The following is a 13,625-nucleotide window of genomic DNA, read 5'->3' on the forward strand; positions in this document are numbered from 1 at the left end:
GTTGGTGTCCCACCTGTGCTGTCCTCCCGCACATCAAATAGAACTAATGTTCTTTTACTGTGGGTCATTTCTCCCTCCCAGCCCTACTCAGTATGGGCAGAAAAAGAGGTGTAAAAATTCTGAAGACCCCTCCCCCCACACTCCCCCCACCACCTTTCCTTTCCCATCCAGCCTACGCTTGTTTTAGCAACTGAACAACAACCACGGCAACAACCAAGGAATCGTTTATAATTTGGCTAGCATATAAAATTGTATCTTTGGGCATATTGATGGCATTTGAATAGCTTCATAGCGTGCTCAGGACTTGAGAAAGAGTTGCAAATGATACGCACACGTCTTTATTCTTTGCAAGACCAAAGACAGGAAAATAGAACGCTGAACGTAAAGAAAAAAATTCTGAAGGAAATGAGGGAGTCTGTTCTTTGGGCTGAAATTCTCTCACATGGAATAGGTAGGACAGAGTTTGAGTCCAGGGACACCTTCACGAGACACCCAATTGGAGTCCAGGGGCACCTTGAAGACCAACCATGTTTTATTCAAGGTATGTGCCCAAACTTCTCTAGCTTCTTCAGATGGTGTCAGAAGAAGAAGAAGAAGAAGAAGAAGAAGAAGAAGAAGAAGAAGAAGAAGAAGAAGAAGAAGAAGAAGAAGAAGAAGAAGAAGAAGAAGAAGAAGAAGAAGAAGAAGAAGAAGAGTTGGTTCGCTTTTCTCTACCCAAAGGAGGCTCAAAGGGGCTTACAGTCACCTTACTGAAGAAGACTTGGTTCTTATAGGCCACTTTTCTCTAACCGAAGGAGGCTCAAAGCAGCTTCCAGTCTCCTTCCCTTTCCTCTCCCCACAGCAGACACCCTGTGAGGTGGGTGAGGCTGAGAGAGCCCTGAAATCACTGCTCAGTCAGAACAGTTTTATCAGTGCCGTGGCGAGCCCAAGGTCACCCAGCTGGCTGCATGTGGGGGAGCGCAGAATCGAACCCAGCATGCCAGATTAGAAGTCCACATTCCTCACCACTACACCTACCTGGCTCATGCATGCACATGAAAGCCAGGGAGAGGGGTTGTGGTTCAGTGGTAGAACATCTGCTTGGCATGCAGAAGGCACCAGGTTCAATCCCTAGAAGGAGGTAATGTGAAAAAATCTATCCCCAAATTTACAGCCACTTCTCAACCTGGATCTTGCAACCTTACCCCCTTACCCCCATTCTTTGTCAGTGACAAGAGAGGACCTGCCAACCATACCCTGTGGCTTGCTGCATCTAAGGTATGGAGTAGGCTAGAGTGATGTCCCTTTTTGCGCACATGGATTGCACATTGGAGTGCAACCGGTGTGCCACAAAGTTGCAAACTAGAATGGAGCCATCGATGCACAGGCAACACGGACGCGGTTCAGGTAAACACACTCTGCACGTGTTTTTGCCATTTGATGTTCTGGCAATAAATCTCTCTCTCTCTCTCCTCTCTCTCTCTGAAAGAAAGGTAAGCTGCTTTTTGCATCAAGTATGTAAATTAAAGAAAAAACATCTTGGAAAAGAAGAACTAAAGGATGCCGGAGAAATAGAAAAAGGGAAGAGATTGATTATGTGCATATTTTAAGCTGCCTGTGTCTCTGAATAAAAGAATTACAAAAGAGGCAAAAATGTAGCCTGGACAACAATCCAGGAATTTAATAAATGGAAATAGATTTTTCCCCCCTCTCCTCTTCTTTTGTCGTTAAATTATAGATTAAAATAGGAAACATAAGGGATATATATACATGCATTTTCCTCTTTGTGTGAAGTTTCTGCAGCATTTTACACAACACAAATGGATGGAAAAGCTCCAGATATGTTCTCATATATGCTTCTTTTAAGCAAGAATGTTGGAGGCGCTGCACATAGGGCTGCCAACCTCCAGGTGGGGTCTGGAGATGTCCCAAAATTACAATTGATCTGCAGACTACAAAATTTTGTCCACCCCCTAGAGCAGGGGTAGTCAAACTGCGGCCCTCCAGATGTCCATGGACTACAATTCCCAGGAGCCCCTGCCAGCGAATGCAGTCCATGGACATCTGGAGGGCCGCAGTTTGACTACCCCTGCCCTAGAGAAACAGGCTGCCTTGGAGGGCGGAGTTTATGGCATTATACTCCATAGAGGTCCCGCCCCTCACCAAACCCCATCATCTCCAGGTTCTGCATGCAAATCCCCAGAAATTTCCTGAGTTGGTCATTCTAGGCTTGGAAACAACTTTCTCTTGCAACTGATATATAAGCAAACTGCTAATAGTTATAACTTTAAGACCAACAAAGATTTATTCAAGGCGTGAGCTTTCAAGTGCAAGCAGTCTGAGGAAGAGCTCACACCTTGAATAAAGAACTCAAAAGCTCTGATTTTATTGTGCTACTTCAGACCAGCAGCTGAATCTTGCAAATAGTTATGCAACTCTGATTTTGCGTAAAGAAAACAGAAGCGGTATACGCACAAAACTGGAAAATTTCAAAATTACCTACTGTAGAGGAATGGGTTACGAAAATGGTGGAATTTGCAGAAATGCCAAAGCTTGCCTCTTTGATTAGAAAAAAGACCGTAACCTCATGTATAGCTAACTGGAAACCCTTTATTGACTTCTTGCAGAAAAGTGAAAAGAATGGGTTGTGACTTTGAGGAAAAAGGGAAAAGAAACTTACTGGACAGAAATTGATAGATCATTGGAGAGATAAAAAAAACTACTGGTCTGACCCAGCAGGGCTCTTCCGATATTCTTATCAGGGGAAGGCTATGGCCTCCCTGCCCTGCCCTGTCCAGAGGAATTGTGTACGACAGGATGCTGGACTAGATGGACCCCTGGTCTGATCCAGCAGGACTCTTCTGATGTTCTTAAGAAGGTTTTGGCCTCTCTGCCCTGTTGCTGGCTGTCCAACTGGTTGGCCACTAAATCTCATAGTCTGAGGAAGGGTGCTTGCACTCGAAATCTCACGCCTTGAATAAATCTTTGTTGGTCTTAAAGGTGCTACTGGACTCTGATTTTGTTGTGCTACTTCAGAACACGGCTACCACTTGGTTGGCCACTGCGAGAGACAGGAGGCCGGACTAGATGGACTCTCCCTGGTCTAACCCAGCAGGGGTCTACTGATGTTCTTCTCAGGGGAAGGCCTTGGCCTCTCTGCCCTGTGGGTGACCCTTCAAGGGAACTGGTTGGCCAGTGTGTAAGACAGGAGGTTGGATGAGAGATACACCAAAGACGTCTTGTCACAACACCCGACAGTAGGAGTCCCTGACCTTTCAGAGTCTGCAAGCACCTTTGAGATGGTGGGTGGGCATAATCTAAGGTGACCAAATTGTCCCACTTTTGGAGGGACATCTGGGGGCACCTGGCAAATTGTACTTATGTTGAAATTAAAATATATATATATTGCAATACTATTTTTTGCGTTCTATGCATTCTATGAAACTTTTTGTTGCTTCATATAGACCAAATTTTTAATCAAGAACCACCCCCCCCGGTCAATGGTGTCCCGCTTTACCAATGTTGAAATCTGGTCACGTTAGCATAATCCTAAAATGCCTGCAACACAGAAGGGCATCCCCAGGAAGCAGAGCCAAAAGCAAAATCTCAGGGAGCAGGCTTCTTAAATCCTTGGGTTCAGAGGTGGACACCAGTAGCAATTTAAGCTCTTTATTAGGATCCCAGCCTGGGGCAAGAGTAACTAAACAGGACCAAAAAACATTCCGGACACCCCAATTTATCTACACCAGCAAACGATGGATCTTCCCACCAGTTCATGCTATTGGTCAGTTTCAGTTTAAACCGACTGGATCCGGCAAAGGGGACCTAGCCACGCATTGGTCAGTGACATCATAAGCTCCTCCTACAGACACAGCTGAGGTGATCTCTAAGTAGCAGTAACTCTTCCACATTCCCGGCAGACACTCTGCTTAATGGGCTGTCCTTCAATCTGCACAGCCAATCAGAAGCCCTGCTGGGCAAAAAGCCCCGCCTAGCCCCAGCCTCTTTCAAAAAGCATTTGGGGGGGTGGGCAGGAAAAGTGTCAGTGGGTGTCACGGTCCCTGTGGAGACCCCTGCCCTAGGGCAGGGGCAGTCAACCTGTGGTCCTCCAGATGTCCATGGACTACAATTCCCATGAGCCCCTGGACATCTGGAGGACCACAGGTTGACTACCCCTGCCCTAGAGCACAACAAATGCATTACAGCAGCTGTGCATGGGTGCCTTTATACACTGAAACAGTGTTCAAAATTCGAGGGGGGAGGGAGGAGAGGTGCTAGCATTTCCAAAATGCCGCAGATATATTCCACAAGGGTGGACTGCAGCCTGCCTGAATTTTGCATTTCCCACTCCACAGGATGAAAAGCCAATTCCGTTTCCTCGCCTGGAATACATTAGCTGGCGGGATTCATGCTTCCACTCAGCCTTCCTACAAATCTTGGTCGGTCCGGTGTTCGTTGTGGGCAAAACGTTCTGCCTTCTGACACATCATTAAGCAGGGGAGCCCAGAGGCCTCAGCCAGGGGCCCGTGGTGTTTATGCTGCCTCCCATGCGGGAAGGAAAGCTGCCCCCAAACTCTGGAAGATCTGGTGGGAGGTCACGGCGAGAAGATTAAGCAGGGAAGCAAAAGGGAGCCTGCGAAGAAAGCACCATAAAGACCCCTGTCGAGCTGTCAAGGAATGGAGGAAACTCAGCTGTTCTCAGGTGCCTTCTTTCCGCAGCATGAGCTCCTCTCCCTGCACAAGGGAGTAATTATGGGCCTTTTCTGGTGCAGTGAACGGGCAGAGGGGGAAGGACGGGTCAGGCTTGTGCCCTTCGGCTTTCATCTCATTTTCAGGTCAAAGACAATTGCGTATGAATACACATGAAGCAGAGCCTCTTGTGGCGCAGAGTGGTACGGCAGCAGACATGCAGTTTGAAGCTCTGCCCATGAGGCTGGGAGTTCAATCCCAGCAGCCGGCTCAAGGTTGACTCAGCCTCCCATCCTTCCGAGGTGGGTAAAATGAGTACCCAGTATTGCCTGCTGAGACAGCAGCCATTCCCCACGATGTCAGATTGAGGTCTTTCCCATCCCCTCCTGCCTGGTCCTTCTAACTGGAGATGCTGGGGATTGAACCTGGGACCTTCTGCATGCCAGGCAGAGTCTCTGCCACTGAGCCATAGCTCCTCTCCATGGCTCTTTAGGGTCTCCGGTTGAAAGTCTATCCCATCACTACTTGCCTGGTCCTTTTAACTGGAGGTGCCAGGATTGAACCTTCTAATCTGATGAGCTGGGCTGGATGCCCTGCTCCTCCTCCACATGCAGCCAGCTGGGTGACCTTGGAACAGTCACAGCACTGATACAGTTGTTTTCACAGAGTAGGAATATCAGTGTCTGTTGTGGGGAGAGGAAAGGGAAGGTGACTGGAAGCCGCTTTGAGACTCCTTTGGGTAGAGAAAAGCGGCATCTAAGAACCAACTCTTCTTCTTCTCCTTTTTCTTCTTCTTCTAGGAGGAGGAGGAGGAAATTGCCATTCTAATGAAGGACTGTTTCTGATGGCTTTGGATCTGAAGGACATTTCTCTGGGATCAGAGGGCAAGTCCAGGCAAGCAAAATCCACTGGGCATCCACAAATCCCTTCTTGCCAAGTCTGATCTGCAGGGAGCCAGGGAGGTGAAAGAGGGACTGGAGAATCACATCTTGGAGCAGCTCAGAGACTCCTCCTCCTGTGCCTCTTCCTCCAGCATCAAGGAAAGCCCTTCAAAAGCACCTGTGGTTTCTAGCAGCCGCCTGGTCTGGGTACGTGCGAGTTTGGGGTGAAGGATACTGTCTGAGTTCCGGTGGAACGGCCCCAAACGGCGCAGGTACCGTGAAGCCAGACGCGCTTGCCAGTTGGTCTCGATAAATCAAAGATAAAATACGGCCCATTTTTATAGCATCTCTCACGCAACCAGAGTCCCAGAAGGCCTTTAGAGAGATGAATTATACAGTTACGGGGTTATGGTATGTAACAAACGGTAGCCCAGGGAGAGAGACGTTCTAGGGAGGGGAAAAGAGATGTTTTTCTAAAGATTCTGGAAAGGGATGTAAGGCGGAGAGGGGGGGGGCACCGAAAGGGGGTCCAGAAACCGGAGAAGAAACCAGCAAGGTCAAGTCCATCCGCCAAAAAGGGGATGCTCGTGTTTGCTATGACCTGATTGCATTTCCTCTGCCTATACAAACCGGAACTAGTGTTGCCAGTTGAGAATTCGAGATCTGCAATTCTGACTGATGGTTTGATTCCTCGGACAGCAGCTCCTCCAGAGAAAATTGCTTTTTTTTTTTTGGAAGATGGACTCTAGGGCAGGGGTAGCCTAACGGTGGCTCTCCAGATGTCCATGGTCTACAATTCCCATGAGCCCCTGCCAGCTGCTGGCAGGGGCTCATGGGAATTGTAGTCCATGGACATCTGGAGAGCCACTGTTTGGCCACCCCTGTTCTATGGCATTGTACCCCTCTAAAGTCCCTCCCCTCCCAAAATCCCACCTTCTCCAAATTCCACCCTTCTCAAATTCCAGACCACAGAGCTGGCAATCCTAAATTCCACCGACACACTTCTCCTCTGTCACTGAGGCTCAGTTGTAGCCTACCTTACAGGGTTGTTGTGTACCCACCAGCATGATACAGTGGCTAAAAATGGCGGTTTCCAACCTGCCAAGCCAGGTTTGATTCCCTGCTCCTTCACATGCAGCCAGCTGGGTGACCTTGGGCCAGTCCCAGTTCTCTCAGAGCTCTCTCAGCCCCACAGACCTCCCAGGGTGTCTGTTGTGGGAGAGGAAGGGAAGGCAATTTTAAGCCGCTTTGAGCCTCCTTCGGGCAGAGAAAAGCAGGGTATAAAAAGCCACTCCTCTTCTTCTGCGGGGTGATATGTGAAGTCCTATGAACGATCAAAAGCACCCCAGACATGACCAGTATTTAAAAACAAAACCTCATCCATGTTCACAACACAAGGCTTGCAACATCCCTATTCCCCTCGCTCTTGGGTGCCCCAGGCCTGCATAGCAGGCAAGCACCAATCTCTACCCTTTGTCCTCTGGGGTCCCACCAGCTTTGCTCCAATGGGCTTCCGGGACCATCACAAAGCTTAAGCAAACAGCAAAAAGAAAACCAGAGGAGAGAGACAAGGAACAAGGCTTCACGGGGTTCTGGTTTGGGGGTCCCGGCCGGACACAGCTCTGCCCCTGGCCATTCATGAGGAAGCCAACGTAAGCTGTTCTTGTTTGGTCCTCTCCCCAGTCCTCAGCCCTTGGTGGTGAAAGACTAACCACACGTCTGGACAGCACAGAACTTCAGAGCCAAGCCTTGGCTGTGAGTTGGGTTGGGTTTCCCCCAAAGCCAGCTAACTTTCCCTGCAGCTAGGGTTGGGGAGTACCTGGGGGGGTGGGGGGTGGGGCCCAAAGAGGGTGGGATTGGGGGCGGGGAGGGACAACGATGCTATATAATGTCCTACATCTCACCTTCCCAAGTGGCCGTTTTCTCCAGGGGAACTGGTCCCTCCTGGCTGGAGAACGGTCGTCACAAGGGAGGTCCCAGCCACCTCCTGGAGGACGACCCCTGGTGTAAAACAGCAATTTGTGTGATCTTGACCTCTTTCCTTCCCCCCAGAGGTAGGGAATGGGGGGTGGGGGGGTGAGAGTTGGAGGTTTTCCACCATGTATCTGATACTGTGTTTTTGTGGTCCGTTTTAATTGGGTTTTAATGGGTCTTTCATAAGACATTGTAACCTGCCACGAGTCGGCCTCCGGAGTGGTGAGAAACAACAACAACAACAACAACAACAACAACAACAACAACAGAACTTCCTAAAGCCTGACCTTATGACAAAACGCAAACCGGTTACTACACATTTTCAATAGAATTTTCCTCAGGGGCACAATCGAATCCATATTTGACCAAATTGTTTGTATAAAGTTTGTTTGAGTGATAGTTTGTTTCCGCCATCTTGCGGGTCCTTATGTGTACTGTTATTGTTGACTGGAGTTTGACTGGGGTTCTTATGGGGCATTGTTATGGCTTTTAATTGTTAGCCACCTCGAGGTGACAAAAGTCATAGAATCATAGAATCACAGAATCATAGAGTGGGAAGGGGCCATACAGGCCATCTAGTCCAACCCCCTGCTCAACGCAGGATCATCCCTAAGCATCCAAGAAAAGTGTGTATCCAACCTTTGCTTGAAGACTGCCAGTGAGGGGGAGCTCACCACCTCCTTAGGCAGCCTAAGTCGTGAGAGGTGGGATATAAATCTAATAGACAGATAGATCAGCCTTTCTCAACTTTTTTTTACTGCTGTGAATCCCCTGAATCCCCAGAAGTTGAGCAAACTCAAATAGTTCTGCACAGTATTGATTGGAGGTCCCTGAGTGCCCACATCACTTCTGGAGGAGGTTGGCAATTCATGTTTATTTCTGGCTTCCTCACTTCCTGCTCCCGGTACATTCACCCCCAGCACCCCATTGGCGAGTCCAACGGACCTGGCAACCTGAGTTCTCCAGAAGGAAATGGCTGTTTGTGAGGGGGTGGGGCTCTATGGGACCCCTCCCCTCCCCAGGCTCCACCCCCAAATTCCCAGGAATTTCTCAACGCAGACTTGGCGACCCCCTGCACCCCAGGGTCCAATCCAGGCTGATCTGTGTAATTGCTGCCATTCTTCAAGAGCTCTCCCACCCCAGTTTTCTCCCCATGCTGTTCCTGAGGTTGTGCTCATCTACCTGTAAAGTGGGGGGGGGGGGGCAGGGTTCTGCAGGAAGGGAAGGAGGGGAAGCCCAGCTCTGCAAGATCTGTGGGATGACGGACTCCATGCCATAATCAATGTCTTTTACCAGTCTTATTTTGGTCTCTGCTCATTCTGCGAGGAGCTCAGTTCGGTGCATGAGGTTGTCCTCTCCTCTGTCTTAGCCTCTCAACGACCCTATTCGTTAGCTGAGACACCGAGAGAGTGATTGTGCCAAGGTGAACTTGCAGGCAGAATGGGGAGTCGAACTCTGACCACGAGGAAACTGGTCACCCTATCTTTGGGCCTCCCCCGGAAAGTGGCAACCCTCGCTTCGGTCGCTGATTTCAGCCTGTTCACAAACCCTCAAGGAGAATTATCAGAGAAAGACCTGCAGAAGGGCTTGTTCATGGCGCCCCTTTCCTCGGTGTTCCTTACATTCCTTGTGGGTTTGTGAGCGATTCGACAATTTGCACAAAGTGCTTTTAGGATGCAACAAAACCAAGAGAAACTGATTGGGTTGCCAACCTCCAGGTGGAGCCAGACCACCTCCTGGAATGATAGAAGATGACACAGATCTCTCCCCCCTGGAGGAAATGGCTGCTGTGGAATTATATCCTGCTTTGGAATTATACTCCACTGAGAGCCTCCCCCCCCCCAAACCCCATCCTCTTGACCAGGGGTAGTCAAACTGCGGCCCTCCAGATGTCCATGGACTACAATTCCCAGGAGCCCCTGCTGGCAGGGGCTCCTGGGAATTGTAGTCCATGGACATCTGGAGGGCCGCAGTTTGACTATCCCTGCACACTCCACGCTAAATCTCCAGGGATTTCCAAACCTAGAGTTAGCAAGCCAGATTCATGGCAAACAGGTCAAGCAACCCAGAAGGGGGATCTTGAAGCTGGAAAGTCCAAAAGCCTCCCAAACTTAGGTTCAGCCCAGATCTGAGATTCCCCAGCATGTAGACTTTGTAAGAATCGCTCCTTCTTCCCCCCTCCCCCACCCCCAACGCACTTTGTCAACCCCGTTTCAGGAAAGCAGCAACTTAACAACAACAACAAAAAAGATTATAAAGTCTCTGTACAATTGCCCAGCAGGTACAGCAGAAGACGAAGGCGAGGAAGAGGCCGCCAGGGAAATGCCAGGGCTGGCCGCTGTGCCGCAGCTATTAACAGAACTCTGCTATCTGTGCAGGCGCCGGTCAGAGTTGGAACAAAACAAATCGCAGCAAATTCAAAACTGTTTTCTCTTTTTAAAGAAAGCACCACCAGAGGATGGGGAGAGTAAACAAGACTTTCCCATTCAGCCTCTCCCTACAGCATGCAATTTCTACCCGGCAGGGGGACAGAACCCACTTTTTAAAAATAGCATTTGTAGCAAGAGGCTGCGATAATTAAATTGTTATATTAGATTTTATTCTATTACTTGATGATTTGTTGCAACCTCTTGTGAGTCACCAGAGTGTATTGTTGTTGTTGCTGTTGATGTTGTGGCTTCAGCGTGTCGGAGGCATCAAGGGGTGACGCGCTGGCTTTTGGGCAAGACTCTATGGTACATTTGGTTTCAAACCATAGAGTTCTGCCCCAGACCCAGAGTGTCACACCCCGACCACTCTGGCATGTCAACATTACTTCCTTTTGACATCAGCACTTCACCTTAAAAAATGACATTCTTCCAGGTTGGGAGAATTGAGGGGGGGGGGAGTTCTGGGTTGGTGTGAGTTCAGGGGGGGCAAGGAACACCCCAAAAGCAGGGGACCCCTAACTGGAACAGTAGACCTGGCCATGCTTGGTCCATCACGGTCAGTTCTGCCTACTCAGTAGCAGCTCCCTAAGGTCTCTGGTCGAGATCTTTCCTATCACCTTGGTGTTCTCTTTTGTTTGCCAAACCAAGTTGCTAGTCCTTCACGTTGGGACCGTGAGCCTGAGAAACAGGGGGACAACCTGGGGAGATCTCAGACCCTAGGAATCAAAATCCACTGGGGGGTTGGAGAAGTCATGAATTTCGATTTGGCTTTCAATGACTTGGGGGGGTGGTGGTATCTGTCCAAACGTCACAGATGGTGTCCCGAGAGGCCTAACAGAATAGGGAAGGCCAGTCTCCAGCTGGGCCTCTGGTTCCGCAGATGGCCATGAGAGATTCTTGCAGTCACTCAGAAGCAAATCTCACTGGGTGATCTTGGGTTGGTCAGCCTTGCCCTACCTTGCAGGAGTGTTGTGAAGACAAACTGGGTAATCCTTATGTCATGTAGTCCTGAGTTCCTGGTGTGGGGGCGAGAATAAGGCCATGAGATATTCTGGTTCATCTGTAAAATGGGCCATAACTGTCTGGGAGCGGCTGTGGCTCAGTGGAAGAACATCTGCTCAGCATGCAGAAGGTCCCAGGTTCAATCCCCGGCATCTCCAGTTAAAAGGACCAGGCAGGAGGGGATGGGGAAGACCTCGGCCTGAGACCCTGGAGAGCCCTGGAGAGGGGCTGTAGCCCAGTGGCAGAGCATCTGCTTGGCATGTAGAAGGCCCTGGGTCCAATCCTCAGTATCTCCAGTTAAAAGCTCAGATAGTCAGGAATGTGAAGGACCTTGGAGAGCCCCTGCCAGCCTGATTAGACAATATCGACCTTGATGGACCGAGAGTCTGATTCAGTCCAAAGCAGCGTCACATACATTCAGTACAAGGTGGTCTCACTCCCCCACCTGCAGCCAGCTGGGTGGCCTTGGGCTAATCACAGTCCTATTAGAACTGTCCTCACGGAGCAGATCTCTATGAACTTCCTCAGCTGCACTTAACTCACAGGATGTCTGTTGCGGGGAGAGGAAGGGAATAGTGATTGTAGGCTCCCGGGGGTAGTGAAGAGCCGGGGACGAAAACCAACTCTTCTTCACGTTTGTCCAAGGGAGCTCCTGGGGAGAGAAAAGGGTCCCGCGGTCGGGACTTGCTTTTTCCTGGACACCAGAAGTGCCCCCGTCTCCCCCTTTGGCCAAATCGCACTGGGCCCCCCTTCTATGCCTCCGAGAAGGACGCTTTCCCCTGCTTCTGAGTCACAGATCCAGGCCATGCTGTCACCAGCGGTTGTGGCGGAACGTGGAACGAGCACGGAGACGGCGACGCTCCCTCCCCCCACGCTTCCACGGGGTCTCCGGCTTCACCGAGGCAAAGACGGGTCAGTTCCCCACGGGTGATCCCGGCCTCTCAATCCAACCCGTGTTCCCTTTGTGCCATTTTCCTCCTTACATCCCCGTGGCCCCATGCTTGGCTTGCCTGCATTGAGAGGAGCTGGATGGCGTTAGCCCACTGGGAGGGGGGGGGGGGCGGAGGTCTTTGACCGGCATCTGAGGAGACCAGCTCCACAGCTAGCAGACCCCTCGCTTTGGTCAACAGCATCAGTGATTTCGACATCTCCTTTATCGTAGGGCAGGCGAAAGATCCTAGGACTGGCAGCCGGGTGAGAGATGCCGTTGCCTGACTCTGCGTCCTCCTGACCCCTAGCGTTCCTTGGGGGTCTCCCAGCCAGACACTAACCAGGGACGACACCTCCTTGGCTCCCGAGACCGGACGGGATCTAGGTTGGGATATGCAATTAATCCCGCAGACTGGCGTCCTTCCCCCAGAACTTCCCACGAGCGAGAAATCTCAGCCTGCGGAGGGAGAGAAGCCCCCTCCCCTCTCGCCACCGGATTTTAAAATGACCAAGACTGCACTCTGGACATGCTCAGGAACACAAGCCCAAACGCCTAAGACTCGGAGGTCAGCTCAAGGGAAACCCACGGGAGGGGAGAGGCGTCCATGAATAGGGTCAGCGCCCAGGTTCTCTGGATTCCACGGACGGATCGAGGATCGGGAGGCAAGCCAAACCGACCCCGCCGACGGCCCCCTAGTCAATAAGCCGGATCTCCGCTTCCCACGGCATCGCTAGCCAAGCACGCTGGACCCGAGGAGACGGATCGCTTGGGTCCCAGATGCCTGACACACCTCCCATCGGCCACGCATGGGGTGCCGAGCCACGAGCCACGCAGCCAAGACCAGAACTTATTGCCCCCCACCCCCACCCCCCACCCCCACCTCGTGCTTTGGACTGCACTCTGGCAGTGGTCAAAGACTGCCCAGAAAGGAGCATCCGACCCCCCCCAACTCTTCTTGCCGACCGAGGGACCCGACGGCGTCCAAAGCAGCAGCAGAGGCAGCAGCAGGCACTTGACTTGGGGGGGGGGGGATCAAGGAGCATGCTCTTGTGCCTGCGGGCTGGGCGGACCCCCAGAGCCCCCCCACCCCCACCCCCTGGTCCTTGTGTGGCCTGCGGGCGCCGCGGCCGCTCGGGGGTCTCACCTGTGAGGATCAGGGTGAAGAAGCACCAGGCGCCCTTCATGGTGGGCACGTCCGGCGGGCGGCGCGGGCTCCGGGAACGGGCGGCGGGGCTCCTACGCCTCCCCGCGGCTGCGGCTGCGGCTGGGGCTGGGGGGGCTCCCGCGGGGGGCGCGGCGGGGGCGCATCCCGGCCAGCTCTTCTCCCGCCTCCCGCCCGCCTCCCGCCCGCTCCGTCTCCGTCTCCGTCCGCCGTCGGGCAACTTCGCGGCGATCAAGGCGGGTCCATGCTCCGCCGGGCGCAGGTGGGCGCGCACTGCCTGCCTGCCTGCCTGCCTGCCTGCCTGCCTGCCTCTCCCGCCGCCGCCGCTCTCCACCAGCCTGCCTGCCGCCGCCGCCACCGCCGCCGCCGCGCTCTGCCTGGGGAGGGGGGGACGGGGGGGGGGCGTCCGCCTTAAAGGGCCAGGAGCAGCGCCGGCCTCGGGGGGGGCGGGCAGGGGGAGACGGGCGGGAGGGGGAGGCGGGCAGGGATGGCCGAGGGGGATTCGCCTCGGCGCCCGGCTCTTTCTTCGGCGGGCTGCGGGGGCGGAAGAGCGGCCCCTCGTCGGAAGAAACTGACCA

General features: G+C 52.3%; 1 protein-coding gene across 1 annotated transcript in view; it reads right to left on the reverse strand.

Moving 5' to 3' along the window:
* GFRA4 (GDNF family receptor alpha 4) overlaps positions 1-13,411 on the reverse strand; it is an 81,692-nt gene extending 68,281 nt beyond the window's left edge. The window contains exon 1 of the mRNA XM_077301226.1: positions 13,030-13,411. Within this exon, the coding sequence (XP_077157341.1) occupies positions 13,030-13,069 (40 nt within the window). The 5' untranslated portion in view covers positions 13,070-13,411. The remainder of the gene's footprint in view (positions 1-13,029) is intronic.
* Between the last annotated feature and the right edge of the window lie 214 nt (positions 13,412-13,625).

Source organism: Paroedura picta, chromosome 10 (genome assembly GCF_049243985.1).
Source record: "Paroedura picta isolate Pp20150507F chromosome 10, Ppicta_v3.0, whole genome shotgun sequence".
NCBI classification, from domain to species: domain Eukaryota; kingdom Metazoa; phylum Chordata; class Lepidosauria; order Squamata; family Gekkonidae; genus Paroedura; species Paroedura picta.